This window comes from Cryptomeria japonica, chromosome 6 (genome assembly GCF_030272615.1).
Source record: "Cryptomeria japonica chromosome 6, Sugi_1.0, whole genome shotgun sequence".
Lineage (NCBI taxonomy): Eukaryota > Viridiplantae > Streptophyta > Pinopsida > Cupressales > Cupressaceae > Cryptomeria > Cryptomeria japonica.
In genome coordinates this window covers 388,835,807-388,855,855 of record NC_081410.1, presented here as the reverse complement: position 1 = coordinate 388,855,855, position 20,049 = coordinate 388,835,807, and the positions used below count along the sequence as shown (strand labels likewise).

Genomic DNA, 20,049 nt, shown 5'->3' with positions numbered 1-20,049 from the left:
TAGGTGATGTCCAGTTTCACAGCAGCAGCATAATGAGTATTTTACATGATGGATACATATGACAGTACAATGATTTGGGATCTTGGTATTGACATCTGTGGTGCACTTCTTCAGTGGATCCATAATGAGTTGCTTCACTTGGGGTATATAGATGTTTATATCAGAGTAGCACAACAATTTGATGGAGCAACATTTCTCAGATTGATATGGGATTTAGGAATTAGTTGTCACTATGCAGGTGCAGATTGCTTGAGGACAAGCAATCTCCGAGAAGGGAAGACTGTAATGTCACCAATTTTTATAAGTGACAATTAATTAAATTAATTCTTATTAAGTTGTCCAAAATAAATATTATTTAACATGATGACTTATTATTAATTAATTTAATTATTAAAAAAAAAGGAGGGTAAATAATATTATGAAATGTCACTTTAGTTATCTCCGCAAGCAAAATCGGAGGCTAGGAGATGATTGGCTAACCAAGGGGGACTTTACTTAGTCATTTATTTGGCCTTAGTAAGCTTATAAGGTGTAAACTTTATAATATTACATTATAAGTCACTTTTTCTAAAATTGGAAATATTTTATAAAGTGACTTTATAAGGAGGGTGAACTAATGCTAATATTATATTATAAAGTTACTTTTACCTTAAGTGGTAATAATACATTAAAGTGACTTTATAAAAGATGATTATAAAGTAACTTTATTAAAGGGGGATTAATAAAAGTCAATGATGAATTATAAGATTCTCCCCTTGGGCACCCCTCTCTAGACATAAATGAGAAATAAACTTTAATTTAATAATGGCCCAACTTATGATAATGGAACCCTCAAGCTGAGCACCCATTTTGAGGAGGAATATTCTCTTGGAATCATTGAATTTTGGAGCCCTAACTTGGGCGTGGGAATTTGAAAAGAAAAGAGACTTCATGGGAAGATTTTTGGCATTATTGTTATTCATTTCTTGGAGATTATTTTTCATCAGCAGGTCTGCAATGTGGTTGGCAGAGATCTCAGAGCAGATTGGAGACAAAGACCTCCATCTTTTGGTGACAGGGCATAGCCCCTTTCACTAATTCAGCATTTGGACACACAAAGAACTTCATTCAGGCCATTGGGGGCCAAAAATCAGAAGTTGCAGGGTTAGACAGCAATTGCAGGGCTTTTACATCAGGTCTGAGCATATTTGGATGATCTTATCAGCAATTCAGACATTATTCTAGCAGATCATACCATTCCCAGCTGAGCCATACATCAAATTCTTACCTGGAGTTTACAGAAAATAAATACAAGGGTTTTAAGTCTGCAATTCACATTGTTCTTCGTTGTTGACAATAAAGAATAATATATTTGTGGTTATTTTGGAGAAATAAGGTCATTTGTGATCGGCATAATCAATAATATAGGGAAATACTTCATTCCTGGAGGGCCAGACCTGGCAAGAAATTAGTTTTCCACTTGGGTCTGCTTAGTTCTTCTCCAATTGTTTTTGGTAATTCATTTTAGAGTCAAGAAAGTCTCTTGGAGCTAATACCACAGTTTTGGGAGCTCCTCCATCAACATGTATTGAATTCCAGTCAAATAAGGAGGCTCAACCAGGCAAGCTCAGGACTCTTGGTATGCAAATTTGCACCTTGAGCAAAATAAATTGTCATTCTTTGTCAAATTGCATTGCTGTAATAAAAAATCAGAGTTCTGATTTTCAATTTTCATAATTAGCTAAGTTTTCTATTTGCAATTGTTTCTATGGTGCATCATTCAAAAACTCTAAAAAACACCTAAAAAGCAGAACCTCAAAAAATCGTATTAAAAAATTAAAATGCCAACCGCTGGTCAAAGAAATCAGATTTAGAAAAACATATCAGATTGTGCGAATTTACATTTGGAATCTTGCAATAGGAGGGACAAACCCAATTGTGAAAGGTTGTGTCCCTTTCAAAGGGCAGGAATAATGAAGGGTTGTACTCCTTCGAAGGGTGCTAATGGTGAAAGGGTGTGTCTCTTGCCAAAGGGCATACATGATGAAGAGGTGTGACCTCTTCCTCACATTAAGTGATATAAAGGAAAGGAATCAAAAGCCTCCAGCGATATCAGCATCGATCAGATTCAAATCAGAACTTTTACTAAGTTACGGGCAGTAACATCCTTGTTCTTGGGGAATAAAAACTTAATAATTTTTGGGCAGAAAGAAACAAGGAACGGAAAAGACATCAGAAAGGAAGCACAGAGGCATCTCGAGGAGATTGAAGGGTTGAAGAACCCATACACCCAGCAACTACAACAAAGATAACACATTCAGGTCAGAATAAAAGATAAGATATTAAGATCTTCCATAATCCAGTGAATAAGGACAATCGGTATGCACCCGAGTACACATACATAGAATTCTGTGAGAATATTTGTAATTAAGTTTCTGCATACAGTATATACATATTTCTGATTATCTTGGTCCACGTTCTGCATATTGATAATGACTAATATTCTGAAAATACACTATGACATTACCGATCTAATGGACCTGAATCACATATTCTAAATGCTACTGATGTGATGGAAGGGGAACGAGTTACAGTTAGGAAAATGGTGATGGGTTTATCTCATAGGCACACCACCTCGTGGTTTAAGATCGGGGAGTCCCATGAGGTCAAGGGGGTACAGGGGTGCTGCCCTTGGGCCTGTGAAGTATAGACTTCCTGGGCACTTTACTGTGACAACTCTCCTCTCTCTGTCATACTGAATAGAGGTGTAAATTTGGAACATAAGATAGGGGGTGACATGTGGAGGAGAACGGTGATAGGACACTCCACTAGGTAGGCCACCTCATCGATGGCATGGGCCACGTGGGGTCAAGAGGGTTTAGCCGCTCTTGAGCCTAGATGGGGGAGTCTCTTGGGCACCGCACTTGCTCATCCTAGTGTACATGGTTAAGTCTTTGGAGAAAACTTATGTCAGAATCTGTTATAATCTTATATATATATATATATATATATCAACTCTTCTAACTTGTTTGCAGGGCTACACTCTGAATCTCCAGGTATTCCTAAAACTCTTTCCATCCTTCCTAAGGCATAAGACAGGTATTCATTTATATGGTATTATGACAGTGGTTATCTAACATTATTTCCCCATAAATATAGGTGTTATTATACTAGCCTACTTTCTAGATGATAACTATTGTTACTGCTTTACATAATTTTGGGAATGTTAAAATTAATCTCTTCCTTATACTTAGATAGGAGTCATAGGACTGTTATTTTTGGTAAAAGACAGGAAGGGACATTACATAGTGGGGATTGTCATGACACTTTCAGAAGTGTCTTTTGACTTTTGGGTTGTTATCCAAAATTCTTGGAGAGAGCGTTTATTTTTAGTAAGTCACTTGATTAGCTCCGATCTTCATTCGACTTCTTCAATTTTATCATGGCGTGGTCAAAATTGGTTGCGATGCTGTTATGGTTCTTTATGCAACTTTGGTAAATATTTCAATTATTTACTTAAGTTTTTAATGTTTAATTATTAAGTTGACAACTTAAGTGTAATTTCATTTTAAAATGGTGTTTATGTTTCCCAAAGTGAATGCCTAGGAGAAATAAGAGGCCTTTATAGATAAAATATTAATCTTTTAAAAGGTCATTTTGGTGGGAAAGTGAATTATTTTATGACTAAGTTGCTGAATCGGGTACGGAAATGGCAACAGGTACATGAGTGTGAAACGCCGGTACGACAAACATTGTTTTGGGGTTTGGGTACGTTTTTGGTACATTTATTGTATATATATATATGCTAAACAAAACCATTACAAATTTCAGATTTTGAAACATAACGTACTAATTTAAATTCAGTTTTCAATATCAAAAAGATCAAACTAGAATCTCATGATAGATAAGTTATGAGCTCACTAATCAGCACTGTAGGTCTTAAGAATATCAAAAAGATCAAACTAGAATCACTAAACATTTCAGCATCTAAAAACACAAACCCCGGATGTATCCACAGGAGATTCGTTTCAGAATCTGATTCAAGTACGTTTCGTACCCGGAATCGCCCAAAAAATCCCACAATTCAGCAACTTAGTTTTATGATTTTAATTTGGATTTTTTCTCTTCAGAAAACTATAAAGGATGTTGAGGGGATTACTTTGCATGTATGCTGATGAATGATATTGTTATGCTTCCGAAATGAACTTGAGTTCTTACACAATCTTCTAAGGACAAAAACCCTCTCAAGATTTCTAGTTTTGGGCTTGAAAGATAATCCCTAACTAGTCTGATGTGATTTCATTTCAAAGATCACCATAGTATTTCATTATGATGTCTTCTAGTTTTAGTTATTTTTGGTGTGATTGATGATCATCTTGCTGAGTTTTGTTGAAGAGTTTTCTTTGAGGTGATTGATGAGTATAAACTTCTTGTTGGGCCGTACCTTCCTACTTGCCAGACCATACCATGGATTGCTAATTTCTTGTGGGTATTTCTTTGAGTTCTAGTACTTTTTCTTGCTGTTTGGATGCCATTCCCTATATTTTGTAGGCCATACTATTCAGGGGAGGATCAAACTGTAGATTGAAGGTGCTGTACAGTTCTGATGCTTGCCTCTGAGGGGCATGAGGTTTCCTAAGTCCAAGTGCAACCCTTTTGAGGGGTTAACTTTGCTGGATTGAGGTGCTTTGGTCTCTGGAGTCTTATGATACCTGTTTTTGGCTGCACATTAATGTTTGGATGCTCCAATGGGGGCCGTACTACTTGGCGTACATGCTGCAAAAAATTGCTGATCACTGCTGACAGACCTGCACCTATGTTTCCTTTAATTCTGGATGTTCTTGAAGTTTTGTTGGGGGGTATGAATAATGTGAAAATACAGTTTGCAATGTGTGCCATGCTACGAATCAGCCTTTTAAGCACATTATCAGCTTGCACGCCAACCTAAAGTGACTCGAACAGCAGCTTGAAGGAGTAAACAGGTCTATACCAGTCTACCCATCAATATTCTCACAAGGTGAATTGAGAGATCAAAATTCAATTCATTCATGAGATTCTGGATCATGGAGACCCCTACTATTCTAAGGGCTTGGCAGAGTCGGATGCATGGGATGATTCGGCTGAGGCCCCTGAGCTATATTCTCCTATGAGGCCTGGTATTTATTACACTTGGGAACGAAAACTGTTGGGAAACATTATCTATATTGGCACAATAATTTCAGATTTGGGAGGAAGATCGAGATTAGAGATCAATAAAAAAACAGAAAAGATATGGATTCGTGTAAACAATTTTTTTTCTTTTCTGTTTTACTTTCTTATTGGCTATGGGTCTAAATTCCAAAGATGTTTTCAACTATAAGAATATCTTAGCATTTCTCAAGTACTCGGATGAGTATTATACATATTTCTATTGGTATGGCAGGAAGCAAAAAGCCATTTGGAACTTTATAAAGAGCTCTATATAAGTGGCGAGAGAGAAAAAGAAAATTGTGAATTTTATAATATTGTTAATTTCCAGTTGGATGAATATGAATTTGGGCATCTTTGGGAAGTGTTTTCAACAATACTATTTGTATCAGCACTTTGTTACTGCAGTTGTTCAGTATTTATTGCTTATGGACTAACGTTTTAAGCTTCAGATGGTCATACCGCCAAAGAGCTTTATTGTAACACTGGATGGTTTTACTGCCAGTGAGTTGAGTTTGATTATTATTGATACTTACCCCATTGAATAAGTGGTCTGTTGTAATTGCTTACAATTGGGTAAGTGGAAGGAGATTTCTTTATTTTCAGTGTTTGTATAAGCTTTCCTACTGTTACTGGATGTGCTCAAATTTGTTATTTACTTTTAGTATGTATAAGCTTTCCCACCAAATAAGGGGATGTGCCCTTTTGCTCACCACTGGACAAGTGGAAGATGTAAATTATTTTTCAGCAATGTCTATGCATCGCATTGAATAAGAGCTTTTGCTGGCTTGCCACCTGATGCTTTCCTTTCAGCAGTTTGCTTACAAATAATTGTAATTCGGAACATTGTATGCTCTCACTTTTCCCTTTACGGAATTTGGGTGATCAGAAAGTGGGAAGGAAGTTGCTATGCATTTCATTTCAGTTGAAAGCTAACATATTTTCAAAATAAAATTGAGGGTGGTTATTACAATATTGTGCCCAGACGTACAACAATACAATTATGTGTACTACTTTAATTGTCTTGTGTAATACTGTTTTTTCATCAAGTTGCTATTACTTTTTTAGAATCTTATAAAATATATTACATTAAGATATTGGTGTGATTCTAAATTGTCTTTCAACTATCAGGCAGCTCTTTCCTAGCACTCATTCATTTTTTTTCATTGCTAGGTGCCCATTTAAGGGATTTGCCACTTATCATGATTTATGCAGAAGCTTTGAGTGGTTGAGCCAAGCCCAAAGTATGCTGGGTGTATTTTTGTCATGTGGTGGAGTTTTGAAGCGTCCTCCTTATGTCAAATTGTTGGGCATGGGTTTCAAATGGTTCTTGTAATGTCCCCTAATTGGGAATGCCCTAAATTTCCCCTAATTCTCAATTTCCAAGTAAGTAAGTGGGTTTAGAGTGTACCTTCACCTGATTGAAACCTTGCAAACAGATTAGAAATCATTTACGGCAGCAATAATTCCAGTAAGCTGATTATAATAATTGAACATTAGTAAATCCATGGCAGAATTATCAACTCAATCATAAAGCATTAAACATATTTGGAAGGCTCAACCATAAGAGAGCATGGGAGAGAGTGACTTCGATGGGGCATCTCAGATCCTCTACCCTAGGCCCAAGAGTGGATATACCATCCCTCTTGGCCTCATGTGGCCTATGCCACCCATATCAGGTGGTCTACCCAGTGAGGTGTCCACTTTCTGTTCCCCCTCGTCTTGCCATCCTTTTCCTTCTCTCTATGAGTGGTGTCCTTGTATTGATGGACCATGATAGGGGAAAGAGGTTACAACAGGGTGCCCCAGTAGTCATCTCCTCTAGGCCCAAGGGCTGTACCCTCTGTACCCTCTTGGCCTCATTGAACTATCATGTCCCCTCATAGAGGTGGCGTACCTAGAGGAGTGCCCCATCATCGTAACCCTCTTGCAGGCCTACTTTCCTTATACCATGGCTGGAAGTACTCAGAAAACAGGAAAGATTCCAGAATCATACATATACTTAACATACAATAAATAAGCTTTAGAATTCACAAATCAGATGCAGTTTAATGGCTACTGTGATACAATCATAACAGCAATGTATTACTCAATTAGTAGGGTGCAAAAGTATATTCATTAATGCAACATTCATTCTATTATATACAAAGGAACTTATACCAAACAGTTATAATCAATCGATTTGTTTAATATTCAATGCTTTATCAAGTATTAAGTACTTGGTTCGATGCCCCTCTTAAATGTTGGGTGATGCCCTCTTATATCCCTCTATTGAGTTTGGATGGTTGTGGCATTTCTTTGAGGTTGTGACTCTTTGAGTGGGGCATGTCTCTTTTCTGCCAAATTGAGATCTCTGTTGCCAAATGCACCCCTTCATGGCTTAATCACTTTCCATAACTTATTGTTAAGTCTTAACAACTACCTTGTTCGCATTGGAGGGAACTACTGCTAGAGGATCGACTCATAGGGTGATTGTTATCTTTTTTCCCTGCAATGTTATCTTGGTGCCTGTTGACGTGTATTTCATACACAATCATACACAGAATAAAATACCGACAGGCATCTTATCCTCTCTTGAGAAAATAGTCTCTAACTGCTGAAGATCTGCAAAAAGGATCAGTTAGATGGACTCCAAGGTTCTTTTAGTGGGGTCTCCACGTGTGGACAAGCTTTTTAGTGGTATGATGTGATTTGCTGTTTCCTTCAAGGCTTCTTACGGATTCAATGGTTCGAAGATTTCACTAATCTAAAAGGAACTTTCAAAAAAAATGGAAAAAGGACAGGGTTTAAGAAGGTCTAATCTAGCCTAACCCTATGAACGACTTAGCATGAATGAGATTTGGCAAGACTCAACCAATTTCAATTTTGCCATAAGATAACAACTCAACTGAAATTAGTGCGATCTTCTAAGGTAATAATGGTGTTCAATGCATCAAAGACCAAGGATACTACTACGAAGGTACATATCCTAGATGCGAAAATGCTTGAAGGTTAAGGACTCAAAGTGTTTTCCAGTCGACCACGCAAGGCGTTCCTACAATCAGCAAGAAGCTAGTGGTTTGGATTGCGAATCCTACCAAATATCAAATCTCACACTTAGTCTTTCAAATTAACAAACTACTTTGATTGAGCGTGATTCAAGTACATCCAACAACCATGAAGATAACTCAAGAAACTTGCAACAAAACACCATAACTTCAATATTTTATTGATTTCCAAGTCATCATATACAACAATTGCTTGAATTTCTCTCTTCAAGACTCAATCTTGCTACAAAATAAAATTGCTTACACTTCTAATCTCTCTATTTCACTATTTTTCTATTCTTCTCCTACTCTATTACATCTATTATCAAATGAAATGAAAAATGGGGGTATAAATAGCATCCCCAGTTACAATGAAAGGTCCAGATTGAAAGTAAATCAACGGACAAGATCATGACACCTAAACCCTAATTAGGGTTTGTTACAAATGACCTCCTTTTTACTGAACAACATTAAATACATAGCCAAATATTAAATTTGGCACAAAAATCTAGGAGGTATCAACCAATGAGAAATAAGATGTCATGTCATCTGTAACAACCTTTCATCTAGAATCTTATTCCCTTTCCAATTCTCTTTCTTAGCATATGCAATGAATTTTGTCACGATTCCTTCGATCTCTGTGCTTGGAATCTCGGGAAGATTCTTGATACTCTGGAGGGACGTATCATCACCATTGTATCGCCCTGGTCCCTTGGAGAGGGACAGGAGCGATCCATTGATTCTCCTTGATCTTGGCGACTTTTAAACTTCGATCCCTTTTGCAATGTCCTCCAAATGTCGTCCTTCGCACTTCCTAACCTCATTTCGCCTTGATCTTTGAAGGAACGTGAGTGTTTTGATAGTATCGCCTTGGTCCTTGTCCAAAGGACAGGAGCGATCTTGATTTTTTCACGTTCAATATGCATTTTTGACCTTTGATCTTTCATTGTGATGTTTTCCAAACGCCGTCCCTTGTCTCGCTTAACCTTGCCTTGTTTCGATTTTGGAGGAATATGAGCGCCTTTGATAGGATCGCCCTGGTCCTTGTCCAAAGGACAGGAGCGATATGAGACTTTTACCTTGATTAGCAATGTTTGGACGTTTAAAACTCTTGCAAATTATCTTCAAACGATGTCCTGGAGCATATGTAACCTTGTGTATCTTGGTCTTTACGTAAATCTTGCATGGATTAATCAAATATATCAATATCGCTCTAGTCCCTTCCTGAGGGACAGGAGCGAAGTTCATCATAATATGCTTGTTCTTGTTTGTACCAACTTGCAATTATCTTTATTGCGTGGAATGATGTCCTTTCGACCCTCTTGGTAACTTGAAACTTGTTTGCCTTTTGAAATTTACGCCATTATGTAGATATCGCTCTGGTCCCTTGGAGAGGGACAGGAGCGATCTAGGTCTTTAGAGTGCAAATCCTTCCATGTGATGACCTTTGCAACGTTGCGCTTGATGGAAATGCCTTGAAATGTCCTCGCCACCCTTCGTCCTGACTTGGATCGGCCTTGAACCTTGGAGGGACGACCTTGAACTTTGGAGGGACGTATCATCACCATTGTATCGCCCTGGTCCCTTGGAGAGGGACAGGAGCGATCCTTCCCTTGTGGCTTTCATCTCACTTTGCCATGCTCTAAGTTTATATTCAACGGATTCGTCCTTCTTCCCTCTATCCGCCCATGCCTTGACATTGTTTGTAATTTTGCAAAAAAGGCAATTATATCAAAAATCGCTCTGGTCCCTTCCTGAGGGACAGGAGCGAACTAGGCATTTAACACTGGTATGGACGTCCCAAAAATCTTCAATTTATATTCAATGTGCTCATCTCATGTTTTCCCTTGTTTTTGAACGTAAACTTGCCTTGACCCTTGTCTGGATTTTGAAAAATGAAGGAAATCGCTCTGGTCCCTGGGAGAGGGACGAGAGCTACAAGGTACCTCGCCCTGGTCCCTTGGAGAGGGACAGGAGCGATTTAGTCAATATAGGTCATTTTCCTTCGTTTTTTGCATCTCAAATTATATTCATTTGGCAAAGTATCTTCCTTCGGACGTCCTCAAATTGCTAAGTTATCAAAATCTCGCAAGGACAAGGTGAAATTTGAATTGTAGCTCCGGTCCTTCACTGAGGGACAGGAGCGATTTTCCTCCTGGAGGCATGTCTGTGCTCATAAAAATCTTCAATTTATATTCAATGGAAAGATCTTGTCGTTCTCTATCACTTCAAACGTAAAATTTGTCTGGACTCTGCAAGGACAATGAGATATTTGAAAATGAGCTCCCGTCCTTCACTGAGGGACAGGAGCGATTTTGCTCCTACAGGCCAAAATAACAAGATTTTTCACATTTTAACACTTCACGAGGCGAAAACAAATCAATTCCAATGCCCAGGATCAAAATTCAAAAAAGTCAAAATTTGGTCAAAATATTCAATCAGACAAAAATTCACATTGACGGTCAACACTTAGACAAATTTAAGCCCTGCATGAACATTCCAATTGAAAATTAGACCATTTTGGCGAAATCATTGCATTCAAAATTTGCATTCTAGAAAAGAAGCTCAAAAGCTCTCTCAAACAACTGGATTTTGGCTTAAAAAAAAGGCAAAATTTAAAACCCTAAGGCTTAGCCCTAAATCCAGACAACTAACTGACTAACAAAACCCGATTCTGGAGGAAATCTCCCATTTTGTACTTGACTAATTTCTTCTTGTGAATATCTGCAGGTTTCAACGATCATGGCTTGACCATACTGCGTGGTTGGAACAATTTCAAATCAATCCTGTGTGGTGTACGAAATCCTTTGAGTACATGATTTCCAGGAGGAGTACAGAGATTTGATTACCATGCTCCACACAGGATTTCGTACACCACACAGGATTGATTTGAAATTGTTCCAACCACGTAGTATGGTCAAGCCATGATCGTTGAAACCTGCAGATATTCACAAGAAGAAATTAGTCAAGTACAAAATGGGAGATTTCCTCCAGAATCGGCCAATGGACCAATGGTGCCACCAGGATCTCAGTTTCCGCCAGCATCTGCAAATGGACCTGTAGAGGATTCAGAATACTATTTCCCACCATTGAACGACAGTGTTTTAGTAGAAGGAATCAAGGAAGTGTTCCACCAATCGTCAGGAGGTGCAAACCAAAGAGTTTACCACAGGAATCAGAGGAATCCTGAACCTTTAACAACATCGATTCCTCCAAACAATTTTTCAACTCCGCTAGATCCCCAAGCTAGTAACGTCCCTGAATATCCACAAAACACTCAAGAATACAGACAAAGAAATATTTCACCTCCCGCGGGAAATGAAATGAAAAGATTGGCCGCCTTGGTGTTAGATGAACTCAAGAAAGTCAAGGTAAGTTTACCACTCTATGAGTTGTTCAAAGTGTCTGAAATTAAAGAGGCAGTGATCAATAGTTTAAGTGAACCTAGTACAACGAGGTCAAATGTTCAAGCCACTATCAATATGACTCAAGAGGAGGCCGATTCTCAAGAACAACCCGAACAAAATGAGTGCATGGTTCAAACTATGACCTTCCCAGCTAAAAAGGAAGATATGTTGGAAGGAAAAGTATTACTCAAAAGAGGCGAAACAAAGAAAGCCCAGCCTACAGTCAAAGAGAACCTCACTACTAACTTGGTTCTTCCCGAAAAGGAAGTCGCAATCAAGAAAGATGTAGTTAAGAGGGATAAATCTACAAGCAAAGCCAGTCACTCGAAAGAGGAGAGCCCAGCGAAGGAAGATCACTCAAAGATTAATCAAGTTAAACATCAAGAATCAAGTGAAGGAAATTCAGTGCCTTCTCAAGGAAAGGACGAACCGGCCCCGTTCCTGTTATCAGTCAGAATATTTGGAAAGCTATTACACAATTGCCTTTATGATTCCGGAGCCTCAAGCAATGTCATGCCTTTAGCCGTTTGTCAAAGACTTGGAATCACTCCCGCACCTACCAAGAGAAAAGTCACTCAGCTTGACAAGACAGAAGTTCCAGTCATGGGAGAGTTGAACAACATTCACATGCAATTGGCCGCAGACCCAAGAGTCCAGAATTTTATAGATATATCAGTGGTGGATATTCCAGATTCATATGGAATGCTCCTGAGTCGAGATTGGTCCCGAAAATTGAATGGATATGTATCGACCGATTTCGCACACATGTGGCTACCATGGAGAGGAGTCCCGAACCAGATTAAGATTGATAGCACCCCAAGGTTGAGGTTGATGATAACTGAATATGGAGAGGACAACGAAGTTCTATTTTTAGAGTCCGACCTAGGAACATACAAGCCAAAAGTGGAGGAGATCTTGATGATACGAGATATGCGAGATGAGGATACCCAGCAAGAGGTCATGGAATCGACGGAGATAGTCATTGAAAGCGATCAAGGATCCGACCAAGAGGACGAAGGCATGTTCGAAAACTTCAGGAGGTTCGTACAAAGAAACATCCAGCAAAGTGTACAACTTGGCAATCTAACATCTGTCCGAGATTTGCTCCTTCCGAATTGGTGTAGAATTCACAATGCCGTCCACTCAGAATTATCTTGTGCTTTATGCCAGACAGCATTGGAGCAAGTAAACAAAAGAATCCCACAGACACTAATTATAGAGGAAGCTCAAGATTCAGAGAATGAGAGCTCTACAGACACCGAGAGCTCTGTGGAAGATGAAGTTTCGTCCGATACAACAAATGAAAGTCATGAGAGTCCAGAAACAGACAATCAAGAAAGTCAAATATGGACATTAAGATTCGACGGATCTAAGTCCAAACAAGGATCCGGAGCCGGATATGAATTAATTGGTCCTAAGGGAGAAACATACCTTGCCGCTCACAGATTGCAGTTCCCTTGCACCAACAACGTAGCGGAATATGAATCTTTGGTTCATGGATTACTGCTAGCCATCCAAAAGGGAGTGAAGGTACTACAAGTATATGGAGACTCAGAAATCGCAGTAAGGCAAATCAGGAAGCAATATGTTTGCCATGACAAAAGGCTAACTAAGTATAGGAATCGAGTCTGGGATCTAATTGAAAGTTTTGAAGCTTTCAATATCAATTCAATTTATAGACATCAGAATCAAGTGGCCAATTCACTTGCACAGGCCGCGAGCTCATTGATTCCATTAGCAATGGAAGGATTAAAGAAGTTTACAATCGAGTTAATATCAGTTCCTTCAGTCCCAGACAACATTACCAATTTCCAAGTTTTCGAAGACGACAAGCACATTCTAGACTTCCTAACCAGCACGGACGTCTTCTTAACACAGATCATAGATGAAGATGAAGTAGGTGAAGCTGAGTTCGATGCCGAAGGGGTCCTGAACTTAAAGACAAACACTATTCCGAAAGGAATGGTTGAATTAGAAAGGATTTTTGATCCTGACAAGTTGAAAGAAAAAAAGAATCACAGTGTAGAAGGCAATATGTGTGACGCGATCAATCTAGGTGATGAGACACAAGTTAAAAATGTTTTCATTGGAAAGTCCTGCACAGCAACTGAAAAGGATGGAATCCTGAAGAACATGAAGGACTTCCCAGATGTCATCGCATGGAGCTATGAAGATCTTAAGACCTACGACACTGCAATTATCACTCATACAATCCCGTTGAAGCCAGGAAGTAAGCCATTTAGGCAAAGACAAAGACCTGTCAATCCTTTGTTGGAACCACTGATATACCAAGAAGTGAAGAAGTTACTCACAGCTAAAATCATCTTCCCAGTAAGACACTCGACGTGGGTCGCCAACTTGGTACCTGTTAGAAAGAAAAATGGAGAGATCAGATTGTGTGTTGATTTTAGAAACCTTAACAGAGCATCAGAGAAAGATAACTATCCGCTCCCATCATTAGATGAAGTATTGCAGATTGTCAATGGATCACAGATGATGTCCTTCCTAGACGGATATTCAGGATACAATCAAGTCCTAGTCGAACCTGAAGATCGACTAAAGACTGCTTTCACTACCAAATGGGGAACATTTGCCTATAAGAGAATGCCTTTTGGACTCATAAACGCCGGGGCCACATTCCAGAGAGCTATGGATATCGCTTTCAGAGATTTAATTGGTAAAAGTATTATTATATATATGGATGATATCACAGTTTTCTCTAGGCAGAGAGAAGATCATGTGGACGATTTGAGAAGAGTCTTCCAAAGATGTAGAAGATACGGTGTCTCCCTTAATCCAAAAAAATGCATATTTGGAGTCACAGAAGGAAAGCTTTTAGGACATGTCATTTCAGAGAAAGGAATATCTATTGATCCTGAAAGGGTGAAGGCTATATCTACTATCAATTTGCCAGCAAGCAAGAAAGAGCTCAAATCATTTTTCGGCAAGATCAACTTCGTCCGAAAGTTCATTACCGGATTTGCCGAGATTGTCAGACCATTGAATGAAATGTTAAAGAAAGATGCAAAGGTCGAGTGGACTCCACAAGCCAGAAGGGCATTTGAAGAAATAAAGACCGCAATCATGGAGGCGCCAGTTTTGATTAGTCTTGATTATCTCAAATCATTTTATTTATATTCCTTCGCTTCCGAATACACTTGTGCCGCCATTCTCACCCAAAGAAGTGAAGAGAGGGATGAAAACCCAATTGCTTTCATGAGCACCCCGTTGAAAGATGCAGAATTGAGATATCCAAACGTTGAAAAGCAAGCATACGCATTAGTAAAGGCAGTGAAGAAATTCAGACATTACCTCCTGAGAGCCAAGATTTATGCAATAGTGCCTGATGCGGCAGTCAAGACTCTTCTCATGCAAAATGAATTAGGAGAAAGAAGAGGAAAGTGGGTCGCCATTATTCAAGAATTTGACATTGAGATTCAGCCCATGAAACTAGTTCGAGGACAAGCTTTGGCGCAGACATTGGCAATAGATGGGCCAGGATTAGTCCAACAAATTTATGAATTAGAGGATGTCACGCCTGATGAATGGTACAAAGACATTGTGACATATTTGCTTAATCACAGATGTCCTGCTCATATGACACCTACACAGAAAAGAGCATTAAGATTAAAGTGTCAACATTACATGCTTCAAGGATCTGTTTTATACCGTAAAAACTATGAAGGAGTATACTTGAGATGTGTTGGCAAAGAGGAAGCAAAGCAGATAATTGAACATTTCCATGCCAAGTTTGGAACCGGACATGGAGCCAACCTCGCCACAGCTCACCAGATCCTAAGAGCAGGATATTACTGGCCTACGCTTTTTAAAGATACATTCAATCACATTAAGACCTGCCACACATGTCAAGTCGCAGCTATTAGAGAAAGAAATCCTGCCATGCCACTGAATCCAGTGATTGAAGCCAGACCATTTGCTAAATGGGGAATGGATTTTATTGGTGTCATCAACCCCGCATCCTCAGCACAACACAAGTACATCATTACCGCTACAGATTATTGTACCAGATGGTCAGAGGCCCAGGCACTTAAGGTTTGTTCTACGGAAGTTGTAATCAAGTTTCTAGAGGAGAACATAATCACAAGGTTTGGATGTCCCTATGCGTTGGTTTGCGACAATGGATCAGCATTCACATCATTGAGATTCTCAAATTGGGCTTTTGAGTACGGGATAACTCTCAAGTTTTCATCGAATTATTATCCTCAGGGTAATGGATTAGCAGAGTCCACAAACAAGAATTTACTCAGTGTTATCAAGAAATTATTAGAGAGAAGTCCAAGAGAATGGCACACCCAGTTGAGATTTGCTTTATGGGCAGACAGAATCAGAACAAAGAACGCATTAGGCATTTCGCCTTATTTTCTAGTTTATGGCCAAGACCCAGTCTTCCCCATGCAACTCAGGATTCCAACCTTGAGATTCATTCAGGAGTACATGGAGGACACTGATGCAGTGCAGGCCAGGTTGACACAGTTGATGAATTTAGAAGAGAAACGAGATCAAGCACTAGAGACCTTTGCTAAACACCAAGGAGTGGTGAAGAGATGGTTTGATCGACAAGCAAGAGTCAAGGCGTTCCGAATTTCAGATCTCGTCCTGTATTGGGACAAAGCACATGAGAAAAGAGGAGAGCATGATAAGTTTGATAAGCTTTGGAAAGGCCCTTATCAAATTTCAGAGATATTGGGAGAAAATGCATTTAGGTTGCAGACTTTAACTGGAGAGGACATCCCGTTGCCTGTCAATGGGAGATATCTCAAACATTATTTCCAATCCTAAAATGCCAAGGCCTTCCCTTGTACATAGTTAGTTTAGTTTGCTTTCGTTGTTTTTTTTCGTTTGTTTTGTTTTGTTTCCGTTTTGTTTTAGTTTAGGTGTTTTTTTTGTTTTTTTAGGTTAGTTGTTTTGTCCTGAGGGGTATCCATTTGGCAGTGGGTGATTTTGTTATGTAACGCTCCGACTTCCTGCTGGATTGTTGGATGCATTTGGATAATCATGAGGTCTTTTGGAATTACAAAGGGAGTTTCTTTTAATGAAGCTTTGAGTCAGGACGTATTTGCATTGAAGTTGATTAGCTTATTGAACTCACGTATTTTTGTCCTCCAGTTATTATATTTTCACACACTTATAATCTCCGAGTCATTATGGTTTACAGGCAAAGCTGTGATCAGTGAAAAATCTAAAGTCTAGCTTCAGCGCCACCGCAATCCTCAAACCCTAGTGAGTTTCACTACTCACGAGCCAAAGAATTGACAGAACTGAAAAGCAGTATCAAAAGAAAATGAATGAAAAAATGAGAAAAATCAAAAGAAAAGAAGTGAACTAAAGAGGAATATCAAATTGGCTAAAGGGAATTTTCGAATAACTCCATCAGGGCTATAGACGCCTGACTGGCAATGGAGCAATGTTCGTGAGCTTGCGGCGATAACCTCGTCGGGACTATGGACGTCTGACTGGCAGCGAGGCTCTATCCAGGATGCTTTTGGAGTTTAGACGAACTACGTAGCTTATCACAGGGGAACCTGAAGATCATGATTGTCTTGTTGAGGGGAATTAACGCATTTGCACACACATGGGTAACTGTGGACTTGATACTTTGTCTCAATATGATGGTCTCTTCTTGTAAGTGTTTCTTAACTCCCGGTTTTGTTGAGGGAGGTTTTCTGAGTCTTCCTTTAGAAGGATTGATTCCCAAATGTTTTGCAACATTTCTCAGTGGTGTCGCCAGATGTTGTGACCATTTCACACATCGCCCCATCGCGAATGGGGACCCCCTCTTTTTGCTTGTTTTTCGCTCGTTTTCGCTTTCGTTTTTAGGGTTTTGTTAGTCAGTTAGTTGTCTGGATTTAGGGCTAAGCCTTAGGGTTTTAAATTTTGCCTTTTTTTTAAGCCAAAATCCAGTTGTTTGAGAGAGCTTTTGAGCTTCTTTTCTAGAATGCAAATTTTGAATGCAATGATTTCGCCAAAATGGTCTAATTTTCAATTGGAATGTTCATGCAGGGCTTAAATTTGTCTAAGTGTTGACCGTCAATGTGAATTTTTGTCTGATTGAATATTTTGACCAAATTTTGACTTTTTTGAATTTTGATCCTGGGCATTGGAATTGATTTGTTTTCGCCTCGTGAAGTGTTAAAATGTGAAAAATCTTGTTATTTTGGCCTGTAGGAGCAAAATCGCTCCTGTCCCTCAGTGAAGGACGGGAGCTCATTTTCAAATATCTCATTGTCCTTGCAGAGTCCAGACAAATTTTACGTTTGAAGTGATAGAGAACGACAAGATCTTTCCATTGAATATAAATTGAAGATTTTTATGAGCACAGACATGCCTCCAGGAGGAAAATCGCTCCTGTCCCTCAGTGAAGGACCGGAGCTACAATTCAAATTTCACCTTGTCCTTGCGAGATTTTGATAACTTAGCAATTTGAGGACGTCCGAAGGAAGATACTTTGCCAAATGAATATAATTTGAGATGCAAAAAACGAAGGAAAATGACCTATATTGACTAAATCGCTCCTGTCCCTCTCCAAGGGACCAGGGCGAGGTACCTTGTAGCTCTCGTCCCTCTCCCAGGGACCAGAGCGATTTCCTTCATTTTTCAAAATCCAGACAAGGGTCAAGGCAAGTTTACGTTCAAAAACAAGGGAAAACATGAGATGAGCACATTGAATATAAATTGAAGATTTTTGGGACGTCCATACCAGTGTTAAATGCCTAGTTCGCTCCTGTCCCTCAGGAAGGGACCAGAGCGATTTTTGATATAATTGCCTTTTTTGCAAAATTACAAACAATGTCAAGGCATGGGCGGATAGAGGGAAGAAGGACGAATCCGTTGAATATAAACTTAGAGCATGGCAAAGTGAGATGAAAGCCACAAGGGAAGGATCGCTCCTGTCCCTCTCCAAGGGACCAGGGCGATACAATGGTGATGATACGTCCCTCCAAAGTTCAAGGTCGTCCCTCCAAGGTTCAAGGCCGATCCAAGTCAGGACGAAGGGTGGCGAGGACATTTCAAGGCATTTCCATCAAGCGCAACGTTGCAAAGGTCATCACATGGAAGGATTTGCACTCTAAAGACCTAGATCGCTCCTGTCCCTCTCCAAGGGACCAGAGCGATATCTACATAATGGCGTAAATTTCAAAAGGCAAACAAGTTTCAAGTTACCAAGAGGGTCGAAAGGACATCATTCCACGCAATAAAGATAATTGCAAGTTGGTACAAACAAGAACAAGCATATTATGATGAACTTCGCTCCTGTCCCTCAGGAAGGGACTAGAGCGATATTGATATATTTGATTAATCCATGCAAGATTTACGTAAAGACCAAGATACACAAGGTTACATATGCTCCAGGACATCGTTTGAAGATAATTTGCAAGAGTTTTAAACGTCCAAACATTGCTAATCAAGGTAAAAGTCTCATATCGCTCCTGTCCTTTGGACAAGGACCAGGGCGATCCTATTAAAGGCGCTCATATTCCTCCAAAATCGAAACAAGGCAAGGTTAAGCGAGACAAGGGACGGCGTTTGGAAAACATCACAATGAAAGATCAAAGGTCAAAAATGCATATTGAACGTGAAAAAATCAAGATCGCTCCTGTCCTTTGGACAAGGACCAAGGCGATACTATCAAAACACTCACGTTCCTTCAAAGATCAAGGCGAAATGAGGTTAGGAAGTGCGAAGGACGACATTTGGAGGACATTGCAAAAGGGATCGAAGTTTAAAAGTCGCCAAGATCAAGGAGAATCAATGGATCGCTCCTGTCCCTCTCCAAGGGACCAGGGCGATACAATGGTGATGATACGTCCCTCCAGAGTATCAAGAATCTTCCCGAGATTCCAAGCACAGAGATCGAAGGAATCGTGACAAAATTCATTGCATATGCTAAGAAAGAGAATTGGAAAGGGAATAAGATTCTAGATGAAAGGTTGTTACAGATGACATGACATCTTATTTCTCATTGGTTGATACCTCCTAGATTTTTGTGCCAAATTTAATATTTGGCTATGTATTTAATGTTGTTCAGTAAAAAGGAGGTCATTTGTAACAAACCCTAATTAGGGTTTAGGTGTCATGATCTTGTCCGTTGATTTACTTTCAATCTGGACCTTTCATTGTAACTGGGGATGCTATTTATACCCCCATTTTTCATTTCATTTGATAATAGATGTAATAGAGTAGGAGAAGAATAGAAAAATAGTGAAATAGAGAGATTAGAAGTGTAAGCAATTTTATTTTGTAGCAAGATTGAGTCTTGAAGAGAGAAATTCAAGCAATTGTTGTATATGATGACTTGGAAATCAATAAAATATTGAAGTTATGGTGTTTTGTTGCAAGTTTCTTGAGTTATCTTCATGGTTGTTGGATGTACTTGAATCACGCTCAATCAAAGTAGTTTGTTAATTTGAAAGACTAAGTGTGAGATTTGA

At 39.2% G+C, this 20,049-nt stretch overlaps 1 protein-coding gene across 3 annotated transcripts in view; it reads left to right on the top strand.

The window, feature by feature from the left end:
* Nucleotides 1-20,049, top strand: part of LOC131038323 (RNA pseudouridine synthase 5) — a 300,230-nt gene that overhangs the window by 36,068 nt on the left and 244,113 nt on the right. The window contains exon 1 of one of the 3 annotated variants that reach the window (XM_059207368.1): nt 3,688-3,747. The exons of the other annotated variants lie outside the window; for them this stretch is intronic. Within the exon in view, the coding sequence (XP_059063351.1) occupies nt 3,703-3,747 (45 nt within the window). The 5' untranslated portion in view covers nt 3,688-3,702. Of the gene's footprint in view, nt 1-3,687; nt 3,748-20,049 lie in introns of those variants that run through there. 3 annotated transcript variants of the gene reach the window in all.